General features: G+C 47.3%; 1 protein-coding gene across 1 annotated transcript; it reads left to right on the top strand.

Annotated features, from left to right (window-relative positions):
• Positions 1–5,092: 5,092 nt before the first annotated feature.
• Positions 5,093–27,784, top strand: LOC146337814 (uncharacterized). Its single transcript, XM_084815293.1, has 4 exons — positions 5,093–5,359; positions 15,048–15,185; positions 17,790–17,912; positions 25,540–27,784. Exons 1-4 carry the CDS (start codon positions 5,176–5,178, stop codon positions 25,575–25,577), a joined length of 483 nt encoding a protein of 160 aa, XP_084671419.1. The 5' UTR covers positions 5,093–5,175; the 3' UTR covers positions 25,578–27,784.

Below are 27,784 nucleotides of genomic sequence, written 5' to 3'. Positions count from 1 at the left end.
TACAGCAAAAATACAGGAAGAATACAGACTTTCAGCCAGAAATTCAGCAGGCAATGTCTGTTGGGAAAGGGGGCAAGGAAATCTCTGCTTGTCAAATGTCTGACTGACATGAAGTGATGAAATGGCACAACAGGCCTACCAGTGGGAACCCAAGCAGCAAACCAACCCCACATAGCTCTCCATGAGCCAGTCTGGAAGCCATTTATATGGCTAATGGAAATCCCTGGAGTTTACATACAACCAATGGCTGTTTGCTTGCTTGCTTGCTTGCTTGCTTGCTTTCTTGCTTGCTTGCTTGCTTGCTTGCTTGCCAGCAGGCCTGGCTCCAACTCTGGGTGGGTTGGGCAAGGACTACAATAATGGGATGTTGGAAAGGAGGAGGATGGACAGAGGGGATAGTTAAGAGGCAGCTGAAAGGAGGGAAGAGAGTTAAGCCTGATTGGGTGAAGAGGGTGATGAGCTAGACAGTAGGACTGGGAAGGAACTGGATTTGGAAAGGACCATGGACAGTGAAGAAATGGATGTGGAGAGAATGATGTAGGACTAGGGATGGCAGAGAATTCTGCCGTGGACCCAAATGAGGCCAGATTCCTTTGAATCCAGCCTCCGGAATCTGCAGCGGAATGGATCACTTACCTCCGCCTCCCAAGGATTCCCTCCGGAATGGCACACTGGCTCAGGACCGCTTGTGATACGGTAATGGCGGCTGCCATTACCATATTGAAAGTGGTACGGAGCCGGTGTGTGGCTCCATGGAATCATCATGGAATGGAGCTGCTCCGGAGGATTCTGGGGGGGAGGAATGGATCACCTTCCCCCCCAGCAGACAATGCCGTGGATCGGACAGTAAGCAATCTGTTCATCCCTACGTAGGACAGCATGGCTGCGAGGAGCAAGTAGGTTGGGAGGCCTGCACTAAAGAATGAGACAGAGAAAGACAGAGAAAGAGATTATGGGGGTATTGGAGTACTTTCAGTTTTGTGGTTAACGTTCATCAACATTGTAATTCTTCATATAACAGAAGTATGATGTAGTGGTGAGAGTCCAGCCCAAAGTCACCCAGTGAGATAACTAACAGGAGGTTTGCTAATGAGCTGGATGTGGAAATACAAAGCTGAGCTGGGGGCATGTGGGGTGCTGACATGTGTAGGAGTAAGTTGCATTGAACTCAGTAAGATTTACTTCTGAGTAGACATGCACAGAGTTGGTTCTCCTCTCCGTTGTAGCCTCACAATGTCACCAACAAAGCTGGATGTGGAAATAGAAAGCCTAGCAGGGGGAATAATACTCGTGCAGGGCTCCAGACCAGCATGGTCATTTTAAAAGGTTCTTTCTTTCTTTCTTTCTTTCTTTCTTTCTTTCTTTCTTTCTTTCTTTCTTTCACAGTGTTGCTTTAAACAAAGAGTGCATCGCTCAGGCACACCTAGGGCAGCCTTGTTTTGGGAAGCCCCGAGGAGGGGGAAGTGTTTTGGCTGAAAGTAAATGGAGATGGAGGATTTCAATTGAAAAAGAACACCCACAAACAAGGCGGTGAGCACAATTCATTTTTTTTAAAAAAAAAAAACTTGCGTATTTATTATCGGAATACACTACCTTGCATTTTTATTTATGAAAATTTCACAACTCTGTGCGGATGACAAAAAAAAAGCCGCATGACTGCTGGCTCCACAGGACCTCGTGGTGCCGTTCCGCAGAGGATTCTGTGGCACAGATTGAAGGGAATTTGATCCCATTTCAGTCCGTGGCAGAATTCTCTGACATCCCTAGGTTTTACTCTGGTTTAGGGATGGCAGAGAATTCTGCCACGGATCTCAGTGAGGCCGAATGCCAGTGCATTCGGCACCCCGAAATCTGTGGTGGAACGGCCTGCCCCCGCCCCCCCGCAGATCCCCCCCACCCCCCCACAGATCACCCCCCAGGATGAGATTTACCTGGGGTGGATCTTCCGGCAGGCGGCGGTTCCAGCGGTGGCTGCGGCGGCGGTGGCTGCAGCAGCTGGTCTTCCGACCGGCTGCCGCCGCCGCCATTTGCAGTCTTGTCGCTTTGTTGTTGTTTTTTTAGAAGTCGTGATAGGCTACGTAAAGACTTAGGGGACGCTATTTGTGTTCCCGCTTATTTTTGCCATCTTAGTCTATGTAAATATTTACATAGATTAAGACGGCCAAAAATAAGGAACGCAAATGGCGGTGTACGCGCGTTTTTTTGGGTTTTTTTTTAAGCCAGATGTGATAGGCTATGTAAGTCTTTATGTAGCCTATCACGGCTGACTTCAGGGATGTAAATGGTGGTGGCTACGGCCGCCACCATTTGCGTCCCTGCTAGTCAGCGGCCAGATGTCCAGCTGCTGGCGGAGCTGGCCGGCGGCTCCATGGAATCCCCGTGGAGCGGAGCCGGCTGGCCAGGATTCCGGGGGGAGGGACGGAGTGCCTCCCCCCCCAGCGGAACCTGGTGGAGCCAGGTAAGGGGACTTTCATACATCCCTACTCTGGTTTTATTCTGGTTGTATTGTTATATTGAGGTTTTAATGTTTTCATATTTTATATTGTTTTACTGTGTACTTTCTGGTTTTACTTTTTGTGGACCGCCCAGAGAGCTTTGGCTGTTGGGCAGTATAAAAATGAAATGAAATGAATGAATGAATGAATAAAAATGATGGTGGTGGCAGCTCTGATTGGAGCAATAAGCCTTGCACCCAAAGTAACCTAGGTCCACTATTTTCAGTCTTCCAGCCCTCCCCCAGACATGCATAGGTTGGGAGTAGGATGGAAGAATTAAGCTGGCAGGCCAACCTCCATATTTTTTCCATTGATCCCGAAATGACAGGTATAAGACCATAAGAAGAACCACGCTGGATCAAACCAAGGGTCCATCTAGTTCAGCATTCTGTTCACACAGTGGCCAACCGGCTGTCGATGGGAGACCCACAAGTAGGACATGAGTGCAACAGCACCCTCCCACCTATTTTTCCCAGCAACTGGTGTACATAGGCTCATTCCCTCTGGTACTCGTTGTCGTGTTGTGTCCAGACCAAACTCTGCTCTGACAAAATGTAGCCACTGCCACACCACCAAGCTGCAGTTCAATCAGGTGGTAGAAGGATCAGCCGGCGCAATGCACCATTACCAGAGTATGCCCGATTGTACAACAATCTTCGAGGAGGCTCCTTCTGTGTACCCCCCTCTGGTACTGGAGGTAGCACATGGCAATTGGGACTAGTAGCCATTGATAGGCTTTTCCTCCAGGAATTTGTCCAATCCCCTTTGAAAGCCATCCAAATTGGTGGACATCACTACATCCTGTGGTAGCAAGTTCCATAGTTCAACTATGCGCTGTGTGAAGAAGTGCTTCCTTTTATCTGTCCTAAATCTCCCACCAATCAGCTTCATAGGATGACCTTGCATTCTAGTATTATGGGAGAGAGGGAGAAATGTCTCCGTACCCACATTCTCCACACCATGCATAATTTTGTAGACCTCTATCATGTTTCCCCTTACCCTCCTTTTTTCAAAGCTAAACAATCCCACCTCTTGCAACCTTCTCTCATAGGGAAGATGGTCCAGCCCCTTGATCATTTTAGCTGCCCGTTTCTGCACTTTTTTTCCAGCTCTACATTATCTTTTTTTAGGTGTGGTGACCAGAACTGCACACAGTATTCCAAGTGTGGTCGCACCATAGACTTGTATAGGGGCAGTATGATAATGGCAGTTTTATTCTCAATTCCTTTTCTTATTATGCTTAACCTGGAATTTGCCTTTTTTTACAGTGGCTGCACACTGGGTTGACGTCTTCTTTGAGCTGTTGTCCTGAACCCCAAGAACTCTTTCCTGGTCAGTCACTGCTAGCTCAGATCCCATCAGGTTATACTTGAAGCTGGGATTTTTTGCCCCAACATGCATCACTTTACCCTTGCTTACATTGGGCCACATTTCCCATTTAGATGCCCATTCTCCCAGTTTGGAGAGATCCTTTTGGAGCTCTCCACAATCCCTTTTTGTTTTAACCTAGGGATGTACAAAAGGGACTTACCTTGTCCCGCAGCTTGCTTTGTGGTGGGGGGGAGGCGCTTCGCTTCTCCCCCCAAAATTCAGGCTGGGGGGGAGGCGCCCCGTCTCCCCGGCCGCGAAATTAAAAGTAAAAAAAACACAAAACCCCGTGATAGGCTACGTAACAATTTACGCAGCCTATCACGGCTAGATTTCCAAAGTCAGCTGTGATAGGCTACATAAATCGTTACGTAGCCTATCACGGGTGACTTTGAAAAAAAAAAAGCGCGTACGCAAATGGCGGTGCCCATGGGGCGCCGCCATTTGCATTCCTTATTTGGTCCCTGTAGTCTACGTAAAGATTTACGTAGACTACGGTGAAAATAAGGGCAACGCAAATAGCATTGCCTTTATTTTCGCCGTAGTCTACGTAAATCTTTATGTAGACTACAGGGACCAAATAAGGAATGCAAATGGCGGCGCCCCATGGGCGCCGCCATTTGCGTGCGCGCTTTTTTTTTTCCAAAGTCACCCGTGATAGGCTACGTAACGATTAACGTAGCCGATCATGGCTGACTTTGGAGATCTAGCCGTGATAGGCTACGTTAATCGTTACGTAGCCTATCACGGGTTTGTTTTTGTTTTTTTACTTCACTTGTAATGGCGGCGGCGGCAGCCGGTCGAAAGACCTGCTGCCGCCCCCACCCCTGATGAAAACCCGCTGAACCGCCGCCGGGACCTGCCGCTGGGAGGGACATTCGTCAAAGGTAAGTCCCATCCCGGGGGGGGGGGCGGGGGGCGGAGAATTTCACCGCCGATTTCGGGGGGCCAAATGCCTTGGCACTCAGCCCCCTGAAGTTTCGGGGAGAAATTCTCCCCCATCCCTATTTTAACCACCCTAAAAATTTGGTGTCATTGGCAAACTTGGCCTCGTCACTGTTCACTCCTAATTCCAGATCACTTATGAACAGGTCAAAAAGCATTGATCAATAAGCCATTCATCTGGATAATGAAAACCCTTGTACTTTGTACCAAACTAATGACTGCTCGCTTGTCAGGGACACTCCCCCTCCATAGTAGCTTTGCTTCTTTCCATTCCTCTGTCTTTTGTGCCTAGGGATTCTTACATGACAGTATCCAAAACTGAAACCACAGCTCAGCTGCCTGAAGACTCTGCTCAAGACAACTGGGAATGTGGCTCACACTTCTCCTCAAGTTCAGTGTACCGGCTCTTCAGACACTCAACTCGGCATTGCTGTTTACTGCCATTTTTACTGATTACTGGGCTGTTCGTCCCACTCTTTTTGGCCCATCCTACGAAGGCCTGTTTAAAATCTGTGATCATTGGGGATGCACATCTATCAAGCAAGGACGAGGTAAGTGTATCCTTGTTGGCTAGTGCTCAAACTCCTCGTGTGGATGCCATTCATGACTAGGGCTGACACACTATCTTTTAAAACTGCCCTCTGCCTTCATCACCGACTTGATCTGCAGACAATAAGAGGTCATATTTCTCTCCATGCCATGAAAAGCACACACACACCCTTCATTCCTCCCTAGCAACCCTCTTTGAGATTCACATGAGCAGGCAAGGCCAGTTCTTTCCTGGTGAGTTGTCTGCCCTTCTCTCTTGCCCACCTGTCCTTCCTGGATTGAAGTTAGGCATGGGTGAGAATTTAGTTTCAGTTCAGTTTTGATAAGAATTTACCAACATTTGTGAATGTCTTCATATTCAGGAAGGAAGGAACTGGAGATATATTAAAAAAAAAAAAAAGAAGAAAGAATGTGGGGGAGACCAAAACTGACAGAATCATCATCCATGCCCAACGTTTTGAGTACTTAGCTCTAAAAAAGTCTGGTTTTGAATCCCTGGTACTACCTCTTTTCTTCTGAGAGTCCCCTCACCTTTAACAGCTGCCTGGCAGACAGGAGCAACATTGTCCTCTCCAAGGTGGGGATAACAGTACCTATTGAATCTGGGAAGTGGTGATGGGTGAGGATTTCAGTTCAGTTCAGTTTTCATAAGAATTTACAAAAATTTGCAAAGTTCTTCATATTTGGGAGAGAAAGAACTTGAGATATGCATACAAAAAATAGAGCTGTGTGCAAATGGCCTCTTGAAATTCTCCACCTTGCTTGGGCAGAGAAATTTCTAAATTTTTATCTTTGCTGTTTTAAATCTGTATTTTAAACTCCTGCACTGCTGCTAGGTTTGATTGTGGTTGTATTGTTATATTGTGGTTTTAATGTTCTGTATATTTTAAATTGTTTTATTGTGTGTTGTTTGGATTTAATTTTTGTGAACCGCCCACAGAGCTTCGGCTATTGGGCGGTATAGAAATAAATAAATAAATAAATAAATATAAATAAATAAATTTGGGAGAAAATCTCACCGAATTTCTCCAGGGAGAAGAGAAATTCTCAACAGTTTTTCCAAAGTAGGGCTCCCCATTGGCTGGGCTTGTAGCACAGTGTCTTTCTTTTTTGGTAAGATTTGGGGGGGGGGCATTGTGCTGCAACAGCATCAACTGTCTTGGCAGGCTGGCCCCCAGTTTGCATCCACCCACACTGCAGGTGGTGGGAGTGTTGTGTACAGCTCCAAGGATGAGGTGGAAGGCTCAGAGAGCAGTCTGGGAGCACCCTGTAGCCACCCGTAGGGATGGCGGAGAATTCAGCCATGGATTTCAGTGAGGCCGAATGCACTTACATTCGGCCCCCCGAAATCCACGGCGGAATGGCCTCCCACCCCCCGCCACCCTGCGGAATCCCCCCAGAATGAAACTTACCTGGGGCTCTGCCAGTGGCAGCGGCGGTGGCAGCTGGTCTTTCAGCTGGCAGCTATGGCTGCCATTTGCGTCCTGCCAAGCAGCCGTGATAGGCTATGTAAGTATTTACGTAGCCTATCACGGCAAAGAGCAGGGGCGCAAAAGGCGGCTGCTATGCCATTTGCGTAACTGCCTTTACCATGTTAGGCTATGTAAATACTTACGTAGCCTATCACGGAGAGAGCAGCAGTGCAAATGGCATAGCAGCCACCGTTTGCGCCCCTGCTGTTTGCCGTGATAGGCTACATAAATACTTATGTAGCCTATCATGGCAGCCTGGCAGGATGCAAATGGTGGCCGCTACAGCAGCTGCCATTTGCGTCCGCAGCAGCTGGCCGTGGCCGGAACTCCAGCTGTGGATGGCCCTGGCCGCCGGCTCTGCAGAGCCGCCGCGGAGCAGAGCCGGCCCAGGGAGGATTCTGGGGGGATGGATGGAACGCCTCCCCGCACCGCGAATCCAAGCTGCGAAAAGGTGAGTGCTTTGTACATCCCTAGCCACCCGCTGCTCCATGCAAGCCACCATTTTTATGGAAGATGGGGGCTTTAGATTTTCGTATATCTAATGTTGCGAACAACCATGGCTGTAAGGGGCCATTTCTGCAGTATTTGATATAAGAAAAGGGCAGAAATGGCCCTTCACGGCTGTTGTTGTGGGCAACATTAGATATATGAAAATCTAGAACCCTCATCTTCCATAAAAATGGCGGTTCACATGGAGCAGTGGGCAGCTGCCGGGTGCAAGCAGATGGGTCTGGTAAATTACAGCTGCTTGCACGGCTTGGTGGGTGGGAGGTGGAGGTTCACAGAGCTAGGTTCAGGGGGGTGAGCGGGGGGAATCCAATAGACTCCTGGACCCACTCATGCGCCTGCGACATCCCTATTGAGTCATCTATCTTTACTTGAAGCTAGCTCCTAATTTTCCTGACTCCACCTAGTGGAACACCTAAACATTTTCTAAGCTACTATTTAATTTTGGGGCCCACTAATGGTCACCTCAAAGAAGAGGTGAGCGCTATTTCCCTTGAATTCTTCCCTAATTCAAATTGGAATTGAAACTGGAGAAAAATTCCCAGCTTGCCCCACTCCCATCTTGTTGTTGTTGTTGTTCAGTCGTTCAGTCGTGTCCGACTCTTCATGACCCCATGGACCATAGCATGCCAGGCCTTCCTGTCCTGCGCTCTCTCCCGGAGCGTGCTCAAGCCCATATTCATTGCATCAGTGATGCTATCTAGCCATCTCATCCTCTGCCGTCCCCTTCTCCTTTTGCCTTCAATCTTTCCCAGCATCACGGTCTTTTCCAGAGAGTTTTCTCTTCGCATTAGGTGGCCAAAATATTTGAGCTTCAGCTTCAGTATCTGTCCTTCCAATGAGCAGTCAGGGTTGATTTCCTTTAGGATGGACTGGTTTGACCTCCTTGCAGTCCAGGGGACTCGTAAGAGTCTTCTCCAGCACCACAGTTCGAAAGCATCTATTCTTCGGCACTCAGCCTTCCTTATAGTCCAGCTCTCACAGCCATATGCTACTATTGGGAAAACCATTGCTTTGATTAGATGGACCTTTGTCGGCAAGGTGATGTCTCTGCTTCTTACTATGCTGTCTAGGTTTGCCATAGCTTTCCTCCCAAGAAGCAAGCGTCTTTTAATTTCATGGCTACAGTCACCGTCTGCGGTGATCTTGGAGCCCAAGAAAGTAAAATCTGTCACTGCTTCCATTTCTTCCCCTTCTATATGCCAGGAAGTGATGGGGCCAGATGCCATGATCTTTGTTTTTTTAATGTTGAGTTTCAAACCAGCTTTTGCACTCTCCTCTTTCACCCTCAACAAGAGGCTCTTCAGATCCTCTTCACTTTCTGCCATTAGGGTGGTATCGTCTGCATATCGGAGGTTGTTGATAATTCTTCTGGCAATCTTAATTCTGACCTGTGATTCATCCAACCCGGCATTTCTCATGATGTACTCTGCATATAAGTTAAATAAGCAGGGCGACAATATGCAGCCTTGTCGTACTCCTTTCCCAATTTTGAACCAATCGGTTGTTCCATGTCTGGTTCTTACTGTTGCTTCTTGACCCTCAGGAAACAGGTAAGGTGGTCTGGTACCCCCATCTCTTTCACAATTTGCCGGAGTTTGTTGTGATCCACACAATCAAAGGCTTTAGCGTAGTCAATGAAGCAGAAATAGACGTTTTTCTGGAATTCTCTTGCTTTCTGTTTCCCGCCTCCCAGCTGAGCAGAGCAGAGCAGAGCAAGCTGCTCCAGCTGGTCCAGGGACTACAGAAGCAGGCAAGCTCCCAGAGAGTGAGCGAACAGGGGGAGCAAACAGGAGTTGGCCAGGGGAGTTGCAGTGGTTGAAGAGACAAAGGAGACAAAGGAGACAGAGGCTAAGAGGTAAGTGGGTTGCAGGAAGCCCAGGGCGCTGCCCTTTATCCTTCTGACTGGCTGTGAGCTCACCAGGAGCTTCTGAGAGCTCCAACTGAATTGGAGGGGTGTGGCCTGAGTACTCCCAGCAGCTGACTGGGCGGGAAGCTTCAGTCTGTTTCCCGCCTCCCAGCTGAGCAGAGCAGAGCAGAGCAAGCTGCTCCAGCTGGTCCAGGGACTACAGAAGCAGGCAAGCTCCCAGAGAGCGAGCGAACAGGGGGAGCGAACAGGAGTTGGCCAGGGGAGTTCGGCAGGGGAGGTCAAGGGGGAGGCCCCTAACATTTTTTTTATTTTATTTTTTTTTATTTTTTTTTACTAACTTTTTTTCATTTATTTGTCTTGTAACACACACTTCCACACCAGTGGGACTCTGCTTTTAACCTCTACTGAGTAGAGGAGCAGGCACAGGCTAGTCTAGAACAATCACAAAGCTAGACACAAAAAGGGAAAAGAGGCTATGGAAGGACAAGACTCTCCAGTGGTGGTGACCTGCAAGGTGTGTGCAATGTTTGTTTTCTTGCCTGAGAACAACATGGCCTACACCTGCAACAAGTGCAAGTTGATCACGCTGCTGGAGGAAAAAGTAAGTGGACTGGAGCGGCGACTGTCAACCCTCCGGGGAATAAGAGAACACGAAGAGTTCTTGGACAGAATGGGGGAACTACAGCAGCAAAGGGCAGACTACAAGCTTGAAGAGCAACAGCAAGATGAGGCAGTGGGAAATGCTGAGGTGAAGAAAAATGGAGTAGAGGATACTCCTTGGAAAACGGTGACAGTTAGGAGAAGAAGAACTAGACGACACTCTGCACCAGTGGAAGCGGTGGAGCTGTGGAACCGATTCCAGGTACTTGCAGATGAGACTGGAGGACAGCCTGCAGAGGAAGAATCACAGGGGAACCTGCATGAGAGTGAGCAAGAGGCTAAAGGTCAGTCAAACAGAGGCGATGAAACCCAGGCCTACAAGAAGAAGAAGAGAAGAGTGGTAGTAGTGGGAGACTCCTTGCTGCGTGGGATCGAGACCCAAGTATGTCGCGAAGACCCGTGGACTCGCCAGGTATGTTGTCTCCCGGGAGGACAGATTAGAGACGTGACTGAAAGGTTGCCTGCACTCATAAAGCCCACTGACAGGTATCCCTTTCTTCTCATCCATGTGGGAACAAATGATACCGCCAAGCGGAGCTAGGAAGAGATCACGTCAGACTTTGAAGCTTTGGGAAGGAAACTCAAGAACTTTGGGGCCCAGATAGTTTTCTCATCCATCCTTCCAGTAGTTAGAAGAGGGATAGAAAGGGAACGAAAAATACTCCGGGTGAATGACTGGCTACGAAGGTGGTGCCGACGAGAGAGATTTGGATTCTGGGACCACGGGCTATACTTCCTGGAAGATGGGCTGTTGGCTAGGGATGGGTTGCACCTCACAAAGGCTGGGAAGAATGTGTTTGGCCACAGCATGAAGAACTTCATCAGGAGGGCTTTAAACTGAATCCTACGGGGAAGGGAGATGTAATGTTGGGGGTAACAATGGACGTAGGCGCATGCACTGCAATGGAGAGAACAGCTCTGATAGCGTCCAATAATAGTCTTCAGACACAGGTAGGAAGAAAGCCAGACTATGAAGCACATGGTCTTTGATGTCTATATACTAATGCCCAGAGTATGGGAAACAAACAGAACGAACTTGAACTCTTAATACAGGAGGGAAATTATGACTTGATAGGTATAACTGAGACTTGGTGGGATGACTCTCATGACTGGAATACAGCAGTTGAAGGATATAACTTGTTCAAAAAGAACAGGAGGAACAGAAAGGGAGGCGGGGTTGCACTGTATGTGAAAAATACATATCTCTGCACAGAAATACAGGAGGAGGAGCTTGGTAGCCCCATCGAGAGCATCTGGGTTGAAATAAATGGAGCAAAGAATAAAAGGAACCTGGTGGTCGGAGTCTACTACCGGCCACCCAATCAAGGAGAAGACAAGGATGAAACTTTTGAAAAGCAAATAGCCAATGTTTTAAGGAAGCATGATGTAGTAGTAATGGGGGACTTCAATTTCCCCGATATTTGTTGGGAGACAAATTCTGCAAAACATGGCCCCTCCAGGAAATTCCTGACTTGTGTGGCGGATAACTTCCTCCTACAGAAAGTAGAGGAAGGAACTAGAGGATCGGCTATCCTTGACTTGATCCTAACCAACAGAGATGACTTAGTGGATAAAGTAGCAGTTACAGGAACTCTGGGGGAAAGCGACCATGTTGTACTTGAGTTTTTGGTTCTAAGGGAAGCAAAAGCCGAGTGTACTCAAACGCGTACCCTGGATTTTAGGAAAGCTGATTTTAATAAACTCAGAACAATGATCAGTAAGGTCCCATGGCAAGCAATGCTAGCGAGAAAAGGAGTCCAAGATGGGTGGGAACTTTTAAAAAAGGAAATTCTCAAGGCACAATCACAAACAATTCCAACAAGAAGAAAAGGTGGAAGACAACAGAAGAAGCCAATGTGGCTTCACAAAAAGCTTAGGGATGACCTGAAAACAAAAAAGGACACATATAGGAAGTGGAAAGAAGGCCAAGTAACAAAGGAAGAGTACAGGCAGGTAGCACAGAATTGCAGGGATGGCGTCAGGAAGGCTAAAGCGGAGAACGAGGTGAGGTTAGCGAGGGATGCTAAAAACAACAAAAAGGCTTTCTTCAGCTACGTGCATAGTAAAAGGCAGAGGAAAGAAATGGTTGTTCAGCTATTAAATAAGGATGGCAAAATGATAACAGAGGACAAAGAAAAGGCAGAGGTGCTCAATTCCTACTTTGGCTCAGTCTTCTCCCAAAAGAGGGTCTATGACCCCCCTGGCAAAGGCGAAGTACAGGCTGAAGGGGCAGGATTGCAGCTTGAGATCGACAGGCATATGGTCAAGGAACACCTCATTACTTTGAATGAGTTCAAATCTCCAGGGCCAGATGAACTGCATCCTAGAGTCATAAAGGAACTGGCAGAAGAACTCTCAGAACCGCTGTCTATTCTCTTTGAGAAATCATGGAGGACAGGGGAAGTGCCAGATGACTGGAGGAGGGCTAACGTTGTCCCTATCTTCAAAAAGGGTAAAAAGGAGGAACCTGGGAACTACAGACCAGTCAGTCTGACATCAATCCCTGGGAAAATTCTGGAGCAGATCATAAAGCAATCCATCTGGAAGCACCTTGACAACAATGCCGTGATTACTCGAAGCCAACATGGATTTGTCAAAAACAAGTCCTGCCAGACAAATCTGATCTCATTTTTTGATCAAGTCACCTCCCTTGTAGACCGTGGGAATGCTGTAGACATCATATACCTCGACTTCAGCAAAGCTTTCGACAAAGTGCCCCATGATATCCTGATGAGCAAACTAGCTCGAAGTGGGCTAGATGAAACAACGATCCGGTGGATCCACAGTTGGCTACAGAATCGGACTCAAAGAGTGCTTATCAATGGGACCTTCTCAAGCTGGGGAGAGGTAACGAGTGGGGTACCGCAGGGCTCAGTCCTGGGCCCAGTGCTCTTCAACATTTTTATTAATGACTTGGAGGAGGAGGTGCAGGGAATGCTGATCAAATTTGCAGATGACACAAAATTGGGAGGGATAGCTAATACTTTGGAAGACAGAAACAAAATTCAAAGTGATCTGGATAGACTGGAGTGCTGGGCAGAAAACAACAGAATGGCATTTAATAGGGACAAATGCCAAGTTCTGCACCTAGGAAAAAGAAACCAAATGCACAGTTACAAGATGGGGGATACGTGGCTCAACCACACTACGAGCGAGAAGGATCTTGGAATTGTCGTCGATCACAAGCTGAATATGAGCCAACAGTGTGATGTGGCTGCAAAAAAGGCAAATGCTATTTTGGGCTGCATTCATAGAAGCATCGCTTCCAAATCCCGGGAAGTACTAGTTCCCCTCTACTCAGCACTGGTTAGGCCTCATCTGGAGTACTGTGTCCAGTTCTGGGCACCACACTTTAAGAAGGATGCAGACAAGCTGGAGAGGGTTCAAAGGAGGGCAACAAAGATGATCAGGGGACTGGAAACAAAGCCCTATGAAGAGAGACTGAAAGAACTGGGCATGTTTAGCCTTGAGAAGAGAAGACTGAGTGGAGATATGATAGCACTCTTCAAGTACTTGAAAGGTTGTCACAGAGAAGAAGGCCAGGATCTCTTCTTGATCATCCCAGAGTGCAGGACACGGAATAATGGGCTCAAGTTACAGGAAGCCAGATTCCGACTGAACATCAGGAAAAACTTCCTGAGTGTCAGAGCAATACGGCAATGGAACCAATTACCTGGGGAGGTGGTGGGCTCTCCCACACTGGAGGCCTTCAAGACGAGGCTGGACAGCCATTTGTCAGGGATGCTCTGACTTGGATTCCTGCACTGAGCAGGGGGTTGGACTCGATGGCCTTGTAGGCCCCTTCCAACCCTACTATTCTATGATTCTCCATGCCCACCAACAACAACCCAATAGGGAGAGGGCTCCAAATGCAGTCCTTGCTTTGTCTGGGGATTTGGGGGATTCTCACCTTTCAAAAGGGGTTCATGAGTTTGCAACCAGGAAAGGGTGGACACCCCATGCAAAATAGATGGCTTGCACTGTAGGATTTGGTTGTGGAAGGGGGTGAAACTGGCTTGTTGGTCCAGACACTGGGAGGTAAGGAAGTGATAGTGACTGCCTCCTCAGTTCTGGGGGTGGGTGGGGGTGGGTGTTTTCTATGTTGAAGGAATGGGGCAGAGCCAGGTCTGGAAAAAGCAATCAGGGCCTTGCTCCTGGCTCTGATGGAGAAAATAACCTCAATGATGAATTTGAGGATGGAGAAACAGGGAAGGTGGATGGCGTTTCATCCCCAGCAGGAAGGTGGTTGGCAGCAGTTAGGGCACAGACAGTCATCACTTCTCTCCTTGCCTCCAGCTCCATTGTCCATCACAAGTAGCTTCTGTGAATTGCTCTGCAGCACCCCCTTTACATGTTGGATAGAGGTGCGCAGGAGGAAGGGGCTACAGCTCCAAGCACCCCAGTCCAAGCTGTTCCCGATCTGCCCCCTCTACAGCTCCCAACATCCCAGTCTGAGCTGCCTCTGAGCTGTCCCCACTACAGCTCCAGCACTGCAGTCAGAGCTGCTCCTGCTACCGATTCTCTTCCAGCCTACAGAAGCATGTTGAGTCGGGAGGGATTGTTGCTGATTGAAGAGAGGTGGGGGAAGCTCACGATGGCCTTATTGTCCTTCTCTTTTGGCCACTGCAACCCTTCTCCTCAAGGAGGGCCTTTCCGGGGGGTGGGAGTGGCTGACCAGATCCACCCTGTGGGCTGCCACTGAGATGAGCTTCCACGGCCTTGCTGCCACCCTGTTGTTGTTGTTGTTATATAATGTAGACCTACAAATGACAGAAAAAGCTCATCCAAAAGACAAACACTATTAGCACAGGACTTAAAGAAAGCCTCCGACCTTGATAGGCTTTCGCAGGCATGTAAACACTTTTTTGTTCCGGCAGGCCTTTGGGGATCTCTAGTCTGGACCTGTGAGAATATGAAAGATGGATACGATATTTCTTGTTGTCTTTTAACATTTTGATATTTTATACAATGTTAATACTATTGACGATTTAATTATATTTTTTAATTTTTGTATACTTCTATTTATAGGTTTTGATTGTACAAGTTTTAATGTTGTAAAGCCACCTTGAGTCCCAGTATTGGGGAAAAGGTGAGATATAAATAAATATGATGATGACGATTGCAAGACTACTTGATTCCCCCAATGTCATCACATAATTTGCTGCCCTTTCTCTTTTGCAGCTTATTGGACTAATGTAGGATGCCTGGCTATTACAGCAGCCTCTGAAGGCTTGTTTGCCATTAGTGTCATCTTGCTCATTATCTTTAAGAAAAGTCAGATGCTGCACAAGTATTTAATGGAAACAACTTTTATACCAGGTAAATCCAACACAGCATTTTCCTTCCAAGCAGTGCAGGGTTGTGAAAGCAGTCCCATTGTCTGAGATTATAGTATCAGGCTACCCACGGGTTGCAAATAAGTGGTGCACTGCTGTGATGGTTGCAGTGGCTGTCTGTGATGGTACTAAGACTACCTCAAGCCGCTTTGAGTAAGGATCTACCACAACCAAGACGTTTTCTTCCTTGAAATGGTCCTGCAAAATCAAGATGGATTCTTGACCAAGGCTTCTTGGTCACATCCCCTGGAAAGATAGGTCCAGGACATCCTTGGTGGATTGTGCCTAGTGGCTTGACAAGTATTGCACTAATTTACAGTTTTTTCAATATCTGAGCCAATACTGGGCCACCAGACATAGCTCCTGGCCAATGCTTTCATGCAAACAATCCCTGGATGAGCTGCATGCAGCATGGTCAAGATGGTTTAATTACCCTTATCTGGAATAACAACATGGTTTCCCCATAGCAGACATCCTTTATGGGCAGACATCTCATGCTGACTGTGTCTGAATGGCTTAAATTCCTCTGGCAGTTCTTTATCTGGCCATTCTCAGATCGGGATGGCGCATGCGTCTAGTTGAGGCTCAAAGTCTGGTGAGAAATCATCAGCTTGGCCGTCCAGATGCCGGTCTGCGTGCCCCAATTCTTGCCTGACTCTGCGTGTGCTGAGCCAGGTAAGCGCGTGGGCACCCACTCCCTCAGCGAGCTGCTGGGCTGGTCATTTTACATAAGTCTCTTACACTTGCGTAAAATGACCAGCCTGTCCCCATTGCTGCTGCCGCCGCCACTGTAGCAAGGATCAGAGGGGAAGAAGGCAGCACCACTCCTGTCTTCCTCCTCCCACCCCTGTAACGGTGGCAGGAACACCCCCACAGCTACCCAATCCTTGATGCGAGTCACCACCTTGTGTAAAAATGGTGGCTTGCGTCGAGGATTGGGAACTGAGAGGCTCTCCTGGACATCTGCTGGAGCCCTCCAGGGATCGCACAGCCCTGTTCGCAGGGGTGGGGGCAGCAATGACTTGGTGAGCACCCCCACTCGATGGCCACAATAAGTCCATCCATCCACATTCTCAGTGCATTTTGTAACTGATTTTGAAATTCTTTGGGGGGTGGTTTTGAGCTTACCTAATCATTGTGAGGTTGCCGAAGGTGTCTTGTGTGTGTTTTTCTTTCTATTACATATCTCTCCATTGATCTGCAGCCTCCCAGGCTGCCTGTCTTTGCTGATATGAAAAAAGCCCTATGGGAGGAATGACCCTCATGATGTCTTCCCTTCCCTGCTGGGCTTTAACTGAAATGTGGGAAGCTGAGGAGGCTACTGGCTGCCAGAGAGATGGTCATACAATGAAAGACAGGGCACTCATGCACACACTTCTCAGTTCTCAGCCACTTCAAGCGTAAGTTAAGTGCAGGAACCCCGAACCCAACCCAAGATAATTTCTCTGAAATTTTCTTCTCCTTTGAATATCTTTTTGAAAGCAATGTCTTTTCTATCAAATTGAATGAAAGAGAAAAAAAGTGGGGGGGGAAATTCAGTACAGCACTTGTTGTCGTTTTTCAGTTGTTAAGTCGTGTCTGACTCTTTGTGACCCCATGGACCATAGCATGCCAGGCCCTCCTGTTCTCCGCTCTCTCCCCGAGTGTGGAGTACAGCAGTAGCCAAGGGAAAACTGAAATGTAAACCCTATTCAACTTCCTTCTACCATACCAGTAGTGGGCAACCCATGGCCCCAGGGCCACATTAGAGTTTCAACCTAATACAGGGCTGGCCGAAGATATTTTGCTGCTGCTGAAGGGGCAGGAAATAGTGCCCCCTACCCACCCAAGTCAGCTTGCAGCCAAAGCCAGCTCAGTTATTTTGGCACATGAGACAGAAAATCCCACAAGCATCTCTCCCCATCCTGAAGAGTAAAAATATAATCACAACAAATTCAATAACCAACAATTCACTTTCATGACACCCAAAGTTTGCTGCCTGAGGTGGCTGCCTCACTTTGCCTAATGGTAGGGCCAGTTCTGAGTTTTTTATATATATATATATATATATATATATATATATATATATATATATATCCCTTGGCCTAATTTCAAAAGATTATTGTAAGAGAACAGTTCAGGCCTCTGGCAAGAGTGGTTTTTCCCTTCCCCACTGGGTGGGGAAGAAGAAGAGAGAAAAAGGACCGTCAGGAAGAGATACAGGAGGGAAAAATGGAGGTGGCAGATAGGGATGTTCGGATTGTGTTAAATCCACTCCGTCTGTGTTTCGTGGATTATGGGGGAACTGAGAGAGCCAGGTTGGGATGCCCAGAGGGTCAGAGGAGGCTCCCAAGACTGAGTGTCTGCACCCCTGCTGTTGGGTATCTGTGTGAGTCACTGCTCCTGGGTTCTCTTCAGTGGAGTTCACTCCCATGTAATGACGCATAGGACTGCAGTTATCTTGACCCTAATAAATGTAGCTATTAATATGCCATGTACTGCTGTTGTTTGTTTATGTGTGTTGTGTGTACACACTGCCATGAGGTGTACATGCATTTCAACATTCACCACTACCGTCACTGATCATTTTCAATTTGCTCCTTCCTAGCACTCTCCATGATGATCACGATGTCTCTGTATACAGGATATTTCACTAGTGGGACTCCTATCGAAGTGCGTGGATGGTCGTTCTGGATGGCCTGGTCTGTCTTCCCTCTCAGCACCATTTCTGGTGAGCTCAGCAGAAGAGAGAGAGTTTTTGCAGGCAGCATAGGGCTTGCATCTGTTTTTGACAGTGAGAATGTTAGAGAGGTACCGACATTTCGTTATGGTTCATTTGTGGCCAGAACAGTAAACTAGTGAGGACTCTCAAAGCCACAGTGTATCCTCAGCCTCCAACAGGAATGCTCCTGTTGAGGGCTTCATCCAGTCTGGAACACGAGTCTTATACTGATGTTTGCAATTTGCAAAGGATGGGGAGAGAGTTTTAGGAAGGGGGAGAAAGGGGACAATTGTGCTATAAAACATTAAATAACACTCTAAAAGGCAGGGATGTGCTTTAGATTTGAACGCATCCTGAATCACTCACTGAACTGGGCAGATTCAGAAAGGTTTGGGAGATGTCTGAATTGAAGTGGGGCTCCTTCGAAGGAGACTACATCCAAATCTGAACCCTCCTGAAGGTGATTCAGACTTGGAGGGACCCAGAGACCCAGATGGTGTTTGCAGAATTTGACAGATGTTTCCCCAAGCTCTCCGTGAAAGAAAAACACCGGGAGGGTGGGAGAGGGGTGTACTTTTGTGACTGGCAGCCCTAACTTCTAATCACAGTAGATAGTTTTATCAGTAGATGGTTTTACGTCTCCAGTCCCAATGCTTTGGGGTTGGGGATGGGAGAATGAGCAGCGTTTGAACTGGTTGAAGTTCTCTATTTTTCCACCTTGATGCTCATCTCACCTTCTTCTCTCTCCAGATCACGAGCGGCTCCCCCCCCCCCCGGATGGGAAAAGTGCACATTTTTTAATGTGAAAAATGCACACTTTTATAAACATGCACCACAAAAGTGTACTCCCCCAATAGGCTAAAGTGTGAAAATGTAGTTTGGAGGGCAAAGGACCATTTTCATAAGTGTGTGCTTGCTCAAAATGCATACTTTTGAATTCAAACACAAACTTGGGAAATTCGAAATTGTGAAAATTTCATCTGACTTGTCCTCCTGCTCACATTCAGGGTTGGAAATGTGGTTTGTGAATGGGATTGAAACTCTCATCCCCATTTGGGGCAGAGCTTCTGAAATAATACAGTGTTCTTTGCTAGCTCTCTCTCTCTCTCTCTCTGCAAAGCAGGAACATTGAAAGAGTTTTTGTGGAGTCTGTGGCACCTGGGAGAATGTAGCCTTGGGTGCTTGCTTGGAAAATGTTGGATTTTTATTTATTTATTTATTTATTTATTTTATTAAATTTATTACTCGCCCATCTGACTGGTCACCCAGCCACTCTGGGCGATGTACAACCCACCATAAAACAATTTAAAACAATAAAATTTTACCATAATTTTTTTTTTTTTAAATACCCTAACCCACCCCAAATGCCTGCCTGAACAACTACATTTTTAATGCACGACGGAAGCTCATTAAAGAGGGGGCATGACGGAGTTCCCTAGGGAGGGAGTTCCACAGAGTGGGGGCCACCACAGAGAAGGCCCTCTCCCTCGTCCCCACCAGTCTAGCTGTCCTGGCTGATGGGACAGAGAGAAGGCCATCCGAGGCTGATCTTGTTAAGCGGCCTGTCTGGTGTTGCTGGAGGCGCTCCTTAAGATAGGCTGGGCCGGAACCATATAGGGTTTTAAAGGTCAAAACCAACACCTTGAATTTGGCCCGGAAAACAACTGGTAACCAGTGCAACTCCTTCAGCACTGGAGTGATGTGATCTCGCCGGCGGCTGCCTTTAATCAGGCGAGCCGCCGCGTTCTGTACCAGCTGCAGCTTCCGAACCGTCTTCAAGGGTAACCCCACGTAGAGCGCATTACAGTAGTCTAAACGAGAGGAGACCAGGGCATGTACTACCGATGGGAGCAGATGGTCGGGAAGGAAGGGGCGCAGCCGCCATATCAGATGGAGTTGATACAGCGCTGTCCGGCTCACAGCTGACACCTGAGCCTCCATGGACAGCTGGGAGTCCAAAATGACCCCCAGGCTGCGGACCTGGTCTTTCAAGGGTAGCCGTACCCCATTCAACACCAGGTCAACATCCCCCAGCCTCCTCTTGTCTCCCACCAAAAGTACCTCAGTCTTGTCAGGGTTCAGCTTCAGCTTATTCCTCCCCATCCAGCCACTCACCGTCTCCAGACATTTGGACAGGGATTCTACGGCCAACCTTGGTGAAGATTTGAATGAGAGGTAGAGCTGCGTGTCATCCGTATATTGATGACACCGCACCCCAAACCTCCTGATGATAGCCCCCAGTGGCTTCACATAGATGTTAAATAGCATCGGGGAGAGGATGGAACCCTGTGGCACCCCACAAGTAAGTGGCCACGGGTCCGAAACCTCCTCTCCCAGTGCTACCCTCTGGTACCTGCCGGAGAGGAAGGACTGGAACCACCGCAATACAGTGTCTCCAATGCCCAACCCCTCCAGGCGGTCCAGGAGGATACCATGGTCAACGGTATCAAAAGCCGCTGAGAGGTCGAGGAGAACAAGGAAGGAGCATTCACCCCTATCCAGAGCCCTCCTCATATCATCCACCAAGGCGACCAAGGCCGTTTCTGTCCCATGCCCAGGCCTGAAGCCCGACTGAAATGGGTCTAGATAATCAGTTTCTTCCAAGTGTGCATTCAACTGCACCACCACCACCCGCTCAATCACCTTGCCCAAAAATGGCAGATTTGAGACTGGGCGAAAGTTGTTCAGAACTTGAGGATCCAAGGAGGGCTTCTTTAAGAGCGGTCTTATCACTGCCTCCTTGAGGGCTGATGGCATCACTCCCTCCTCAAGGGAGGCATTCACCACCGCCTTGATCCCCTCACCCAGTCTCTCTCTGCAGCTCATAATGAGCCAAGATGGGCAAGGATCAAGTAAGCAGGTGGTCGGCCATACAGATGAAAGCACCTTGTCCACTTCATCAGGAGGAAGAAGCTGGAACCAATCCCACAAAACCGGTTTGCCACAGGCCGCCTCTTGCTCACTAACTGTATCCACAGTGTGCAGAGTAACACACCTAATCTGATCAATTTTATCTGCAAAGTGCCTTGCCAAAGCCTCACAGGAGGCCTTAGAATGCTCCAGTGGTTCCGGAGCCACAGCCTCCTGGGGCAGCACTCTGCAGACGCGATGGAGGCAGCATAATATTCCTTTTTTGCTGCCTTCACCGCCACATGATAGGCTGAAGATACAGCTCTAGCCCGTGTCTGATCGTCTTTGGAGCGAGACTTCCGCCACCGGCGCTCTAGCCGTCTCACCTCCTGTTTCAGAGCTCGTAACCACGGATTGAACCATGGTGCAATCCGAGCCCTGTTCAGGGGGAGAGGGCGTTTCGGAGCCACCCGATCTAATGCCCGAGTGATTGCGGCATTCCAGCCACCCACCAGGGTCTCAACCGAGTGGCCGTTGGCATGCCCCAGAGAATCCCCAAGCGCGTTCAGGAATCCATTTGGATCCATAAGACGCCTGGGGCAGACCATTTTAATGGGTCCTCCACCCCTGTGGAGGGGTTGTGGAACCGAGAAGTCCAACATCACCAGATAGTGATCTGACCATGACAAGGGGGTGGTGGATATATCCCCGACATCCAGATCACTCCCCGCTTCTCCAGAAAAAACACAAGGTCTAGTGCATGACCGGCTACATGGGTGTGCCCAGTTAGAATATGGTGCAGCTCCCAGGAGGCCATGGTCTCCATGAAGTCCCGAGGTGCTCCTGTGAGGATGGCCTCCGAATGTACGTTGAAGTCCCCCAACACCAGTAAGTTAGGGGACTGTACACGCACATCAGAGACCACCTCAAGCACCTCGGCCAGGGAGTCAGTCGTGCAGCGGGGTGGATGGTACACGAGCAGAATCCCCAGACTGCCCTTCGGGCCCAACCTCCAGTACATGCACTCAGCAACCTTGGTCTCCCAGAGAGGGGGTCTGGTGAAGACCAAGGACTCTCGGTAGATAACAGCCACTCCCACTCCCCGATCCCCAGCCCTCGGCTGCTGTGCATACGAAAATCCGGCTGGACACATGGCTGCAAGGGTTGGAGCAGCAGCCTCGGCCAGCCAGGTCTCCGTAATACATGCCAGGTCTGCCCCCTCATCCAGGATCATGTCATGGATGAGGGAGGTTTTCTGGGTAACAGACCTGGCATTGCAGAGCAGCAAACGAAGGCCAGAAGATGGGGTCATGCCTCCCCCAGCCATCCTTTGGCTCTGGACAGGCCCGGAGCAGGGGACAGATACTACACATCTCTCCCTTGTTCCCCTTACCTGGCATGGCCTGCCCCTAGCACTCCGCCAGCGCCTGCCACCCAGCCTCGGTATGTTCTGGCCCCCAACACTCCCCCCACTGCCTCCATCAGGTGGACACATGCCCCCTCGCTCCCGCCTATCAGGCAGGCTACCCACCCCTAAAAACACAACAAAATCCCCCCCAACAAAATAAAACAAACAAACAAAACAATTAAAATCCCCTTAAAAATGCCAGGCAGGAGTCCACTGGGAAGGCCTGGTGGCGGCGGCGGCGGCAGCGGCAGCAGGCCCAGCAGCAGCAAGCACGCCTCTTCCCCAGTGGTGGTGGTGGTGGCTTCTCCTGCAGGCCCTGGCTCTCCCAGGCCACCTCAGCCAGCCAGCTTATGTAGCCCCTCCACTTTTTGTGGAGTCCGTGGCACCTGGGAGAATGTAGCCTTGGGTGCTTGCTTGGAAAATGTTGGATTTTTATCCATCTCCCTCTGCCACTGTTCCACACCTATCATCCTATTGCAGTTTCTGTGACTTTGATGCCAACTGAACAGAAAAGAAGCATGTCTTGCTGGTTTTCAGTCCTCATAACTCCCTAACCCCTGCACCTATCCTTCAGATGTGTTTTTTTCCAGTTTTTTTTGCCCAGAGGGACCACTATGATGTATGCCATTTTCATACAAATTACCAAACAACAACAACAACCCCCAAACCCCAAAATACCACACAGTGGGAGGGAAAACAAATCATCCCCCCAAGACATTCAAAGATTCCTCTTCCACATAAACCACTGCATCTTTCCTTCTGAAATGTTACAGGCTTCTTAAGGCCATTTCTATGCTGCATGCCATCTTCATAAAAATTGCCTACAAAGAGCATATGGGAAGGTCATACTTTTTTTTCTTTCGAAACTCCCACACCATAAAGGCTGTTCTTGCATAGAAACTCCTGCATCTATTCATCTGAAACTTGGCAGGCATGATCTGCTCAAAAGGGGCACCTATGTCTGAAAATGTTATCCAATTCTGCCAAGAAGTTTAAAAGTTACTGGCAGTTCACTTAAAACAAAAAAAAAATAAAAGTAAGACTGCTAGCACAACTCTACCTCTCCACATATTTGTCTGACATTTGGTAGATTTCATCCTCTTAGAAGGGGCTATTACATCTGTAGATTTCATATAATTCTGTCAATGAGCAAAAAAGTTAAAGTCACTTATTGACTTCCAGTGACAGTCATTGGGAAGCACCAAGCTTGGGATTTCCAAATCAGGGTTTGGATTCGGCTCCCAGGTTGAATCAGATGGTCATTTCTTCCTCTTCCACTTCTTCCTCTGTCAGGAAATTTAGAGAAAGGGTTCAAAACATGGTTTTCTTTTTATGTGCAAAGTACTATATGTCTATGGGCCTGGGAAGTTCCCCTTGTGCACCATTACCTTATTTGGAGATGGACTCACTTTGCTTCCAAATTAGGGATGGACGGACTCACCAGAGTTCATGCGGCAGGTGCTCGAGCAGCTGCAGTTGCCGCTCACCGGCATGAACCAGGCTGCACGAACCCCTGGAGGGCTTGGAGAGTTGTCTGGGGGTTTGCTGCAGCTTCCCACTCCTCCATGTGAACCGCCATCTTTTATGCAAGGTGGAGTTCTATATTTTCGAACATTTACTGTTGCACACAATAATAGTTATAAAGGGCCATTTCCACAACAGTAGAGGCTTCTAATGTTGTGGAAATGGCCCTTTATGGCTGCCGTTGTGTACAACAGAAAATATACAGAAATATAGAGCCACATCTTGCATAAAAGATGGAAGCTTGAAAGGAGGACAGGCAGCTGCCAGCAGTGAGCAGATGGGTCCAGTAAGTCCAGGCTGCTCACATGGCTCGGTGGTAAGGGTGCGTGTGCCCCAGCCGTGGGCTGCTAAGGTTTGGAGATGCCGAGATAATGATAAGCCAGATCCAGGTTTGCTTATAAGGAGACTTTATTGAGTACTTACAGCACACAGGCGTACCCAATGGTTGGATCAGACAGCTTCTCTGAACTCAGAGCCAAGGGGTACAATGGGTCTTATACCATACATGTTAGCAGTGAGGCAGCATGACAGCAGCAAGCATTAATTAGCATTCATCTGCAACTTTCCCAACATAGACTAACAGTACTTGTTCAGAGGGAAAACAATCAGAACTTTCCCAGCACAGCTACCTGTAAACAGAGCCTAAACAGAGCCTCACTTCTTAGGTGCTTCCTAGGCCCTGATAAGATAAGCGGTAGCTCATTAGCATGGAATGTGCTGAGGCAGCGCTATCGACCTTTGACTCATCTTACAATCAAGAGGCCTACTAGCAGGAAAACTGTAGCTGATAGACTAAAGTCAGAGAGTATTATGGATTTCTAAGCCCCTCTAAAACTACAGGCCTCAGGCCAATACAGGGCAGCAGCTCACCAAGCTGGATTTGGGGGTGGGGGGGGGGGTTGAGTCTGACAGACACCTGGACCTAGTCAGGTATCTGTGCCATCCAACTATCCCCAAGCAAATATGTTTGGGAACACGCAGGTGTGTTATTAGGTGACAGGTAATAAATGTATCATAATCTTATCTCTTACTCATGGAAGGCACATCTTAAGTACTTTTAAATCATATGCAAGAATGATAAGTGGATAGAGCATCTCCACCTGATGCTTTCAGTATATTTGGCATAGAGTATTTTTACTGCCTTATGGATTACAGAGAAAACCAGATCCAAAATAGGTATGGAAAGAGCTTTTATTGAAATAATGTCTGTTTTATTAGTATGCAAGAGCTCTTATTATTCTGGAACATAGAGAGTTCTATAAAACTCCAAAGCCTGCGTATTCTTAGACATCTCTTACCAGCAGACCTCCCACCTCTAACTAAAAGATCCTATTGGGTGGTATAGAAATGTAATAAATACATAAATAAATGAATAAATAGATCCCTACCTACTGGTAGTCAAATGTAATGCAGAGGGCAGATGGAAAGTTGGCTCATTGCCTACTGTTTCAGCCAATTCTCTACTGCCATTTCTGGTGTGGTGTGCTAAAGATATTGTGGACTATGATCCCCATTAGCCCCAGCCAGCATGACTGATGGTCAGTTATGATGGAAGTTGTAGTCCAACACGACTGTGGGGTACCATGTTGAGGAAGGCTTTGCTCTGAGGCTGGACCCAGCACTTTTGTAAGCACAGATAAGCTTCCCAACTACTGTCTTGCCAAACCATCACTAAACTTGCTCATTTAGGAGTGAAATGTCCAAATCAACTGAATGAATTTGGGTGAGATTTGGGGGTGAAGAGAACCAAAATAGAATCTTTATTTGTACTTTCAATAGAATTTTTTCCTTGAGATACTGATGCATGTTCTCTCTGTGTGTGTCTGTCTCTTTCTCTCTTTCTCTCCCTCACAGTTATAATGGCCATAGTTTACTGGATATTCACAGAATAACCTCCAGGAAGACCTTCAGATACTCCATTCAACTGAAGGAGGAGTGGTGAACTCCATGGTATTCCAAGCAGGAGCTCAGAGATAAAGTCTACCCTCCCTCAGAATGGATGTAGGAATGCTTCCGAAGTTCTCAATGTATGGATTTCTCCCAGATTTTGATGTTTCAGTGACATCATGTTGTGTTTCTTTCATCTCAAATAGAACTGATGCATTTGGAATTTTCCTTTGTTCTGTTTTGGGTTTTCAATTTTTGTCAAAAGCACTGTGCGTGGGCCATTTGCTGCAGCCTTCAGGCCCTTCATAGAAGTGTTTCCCCGTTAATATTCTCCACCCATGGGTGGGGAGCAGCCACCATACCCCAACCCCCCAACACACACACACTGCTCTGGAACCATGTTTGTTCAGGGGATTGTGGTGGATACAAAATGGTGGTCAGGCTGCCAACAAAATTGCTGCTGTTGTCAAGCCCATGGCCAATAGCTGTGATACGCATGTTTGTTCCAACTAGGGATGGACAAATCCAGGAATTTGCTGCAGGGAGCTCAGTTCTCCCCTCCCTGCCAGGAAGAACATCTATAAGAACCTTGAAACTAAGAACGGGTGCCTCGGTTTTGCTTCCCCGCCCTCCTGCCTCCCAGTCCCCCTTTTTTTCTGTGTGTGTCTTTCAGATTGTAAGCCTGAGGACAGGGACTGTCTTATCATTAATCTGTGTAAGCCACTTTACAGGCCTTAATGGCTGAAGAGCAGGGTAAAATGCCATAAAGTTCCATTTCTTTCCATTTATCATTTTGCCAATCTTAAATGCAGTTTACCTCACACTTTGAGAATTTCCATTATTAAGTTCAATTTATCCTGAACTTCGAGATTTAAAAAAAAAAAAAATGCATGAAAATTCATAAGAATTTTTGTGCATAGTTTTACTAATATGTGCATTTTCGTATGCATTTTTGCCTAATATACACCATTTTTGCATGCAGTTTTCCAATATATGCATTTTTGTATGCATTTAAAAAAAAAATTCGAGAAGACTACTGCAAAATTTGGAGAAGTGTGAATCTTGAAGGACACCTGAGTTTTGGTCCGCATAGTGTTCAAAATGCAAAAGTAAGTAAATTTGCATTAAAATGTGAACTGGATGAATTTCTCCCTTATCCCATGTTGTGATTAGGGATGCAGGAGAAATCTGCAATGTAATCAAATGAGTTCAGATTTTGATGAATCTGACCAGTGGATTCTGCAGCGGGCCGTCCTTACCCCTGTTGGGTGGATTCCAAGGAGTTGCGGCCCGTTTTTCTAACTTTTGCGATTTTGCACAAATTTCATTGTAGAAAAATATGCAAACAAATAAAAACCAGACAAAAATGTGCATTTCCCCCATAGCCTAAAGTGTGGGAATGCACATTTGGGGGGATTTCTGCGCATTTTGGGGAAATATGCACATTAGCTTAATGGCCCATTTGCCAAATGCAGAAACTAAAAAAAAAATTCCACTGATGGGCAGAACACAGAACTAAAGGTGCCTGACAATCCATGAAACACAATCTATACATCCCTAGTTGTGACACACTATTGTACCACAAAGCAACTGGGGGTGAGGGAGTTCAACAAATAACATTGGAGGTTGCTTCTACTGATGCTACTGTCCCTGTGTTCTTGTACCAGGGAAGTCTTTATGTCCACCCTGCTCTTCCAAATTGAAGAAAGTTTGTGAGAATAAACATCATTGATGAATCAAGTGACAATGATGACTGATGCATATTTGGAATATGAAGAACATACTGATGCTATAAATAAAGCAAGCAAGGCCTTGAGTGTGTCCCCAAATAAAATGTGATCCTTATTCATGATAAGAAAGCATCATATGGAAAAGGAAAATTAAAGGAAGTGTTTTTGGTGTTTAGGTAAAGCTTGGATATCAGGTCAGAGCTCCCAGTGCCAGAAGAAAAACCAAAAGTGTCTTCTTCTCTTGAATCTGTGAGAAAAGATAGTGAAGATTTATTAAAAACAAACTGTGTGACAGATATGAGAACTTATTCACTTTTGTGATAGGAGAAGTAAAGGCTCTAAGCTTGAACCTTGCAATTGATCTGTAAAGAAAACAGTATTCATTTATTCATTTTAAAACATTTATACCCTGCCTTCTCTCTGGAGTTCAAATCAACAATTTGACCATTAAAAACATCCTTCCAGTTTAAAATAGGGATGTG

The sequence above is a fragment of the Heloderma suspectum genome, chromosome 10 (assembly GCF_057233095.1).
Source record: "Heloderma suspectum isolate Gila_16-S chromosome 10, 16-S_ref, whole genome shotgun sequence".
In the NCBI taxonomy this organism is placed as follows: Eukaryota; Metazoa; Chordata; class Lepidosauria; order Squamata; family Helodermatidae; genus Heloderma; species Heloderma suspectum.
This window is presented reverse-complemented; position numbering and strand designations above follow the sequence as displayed.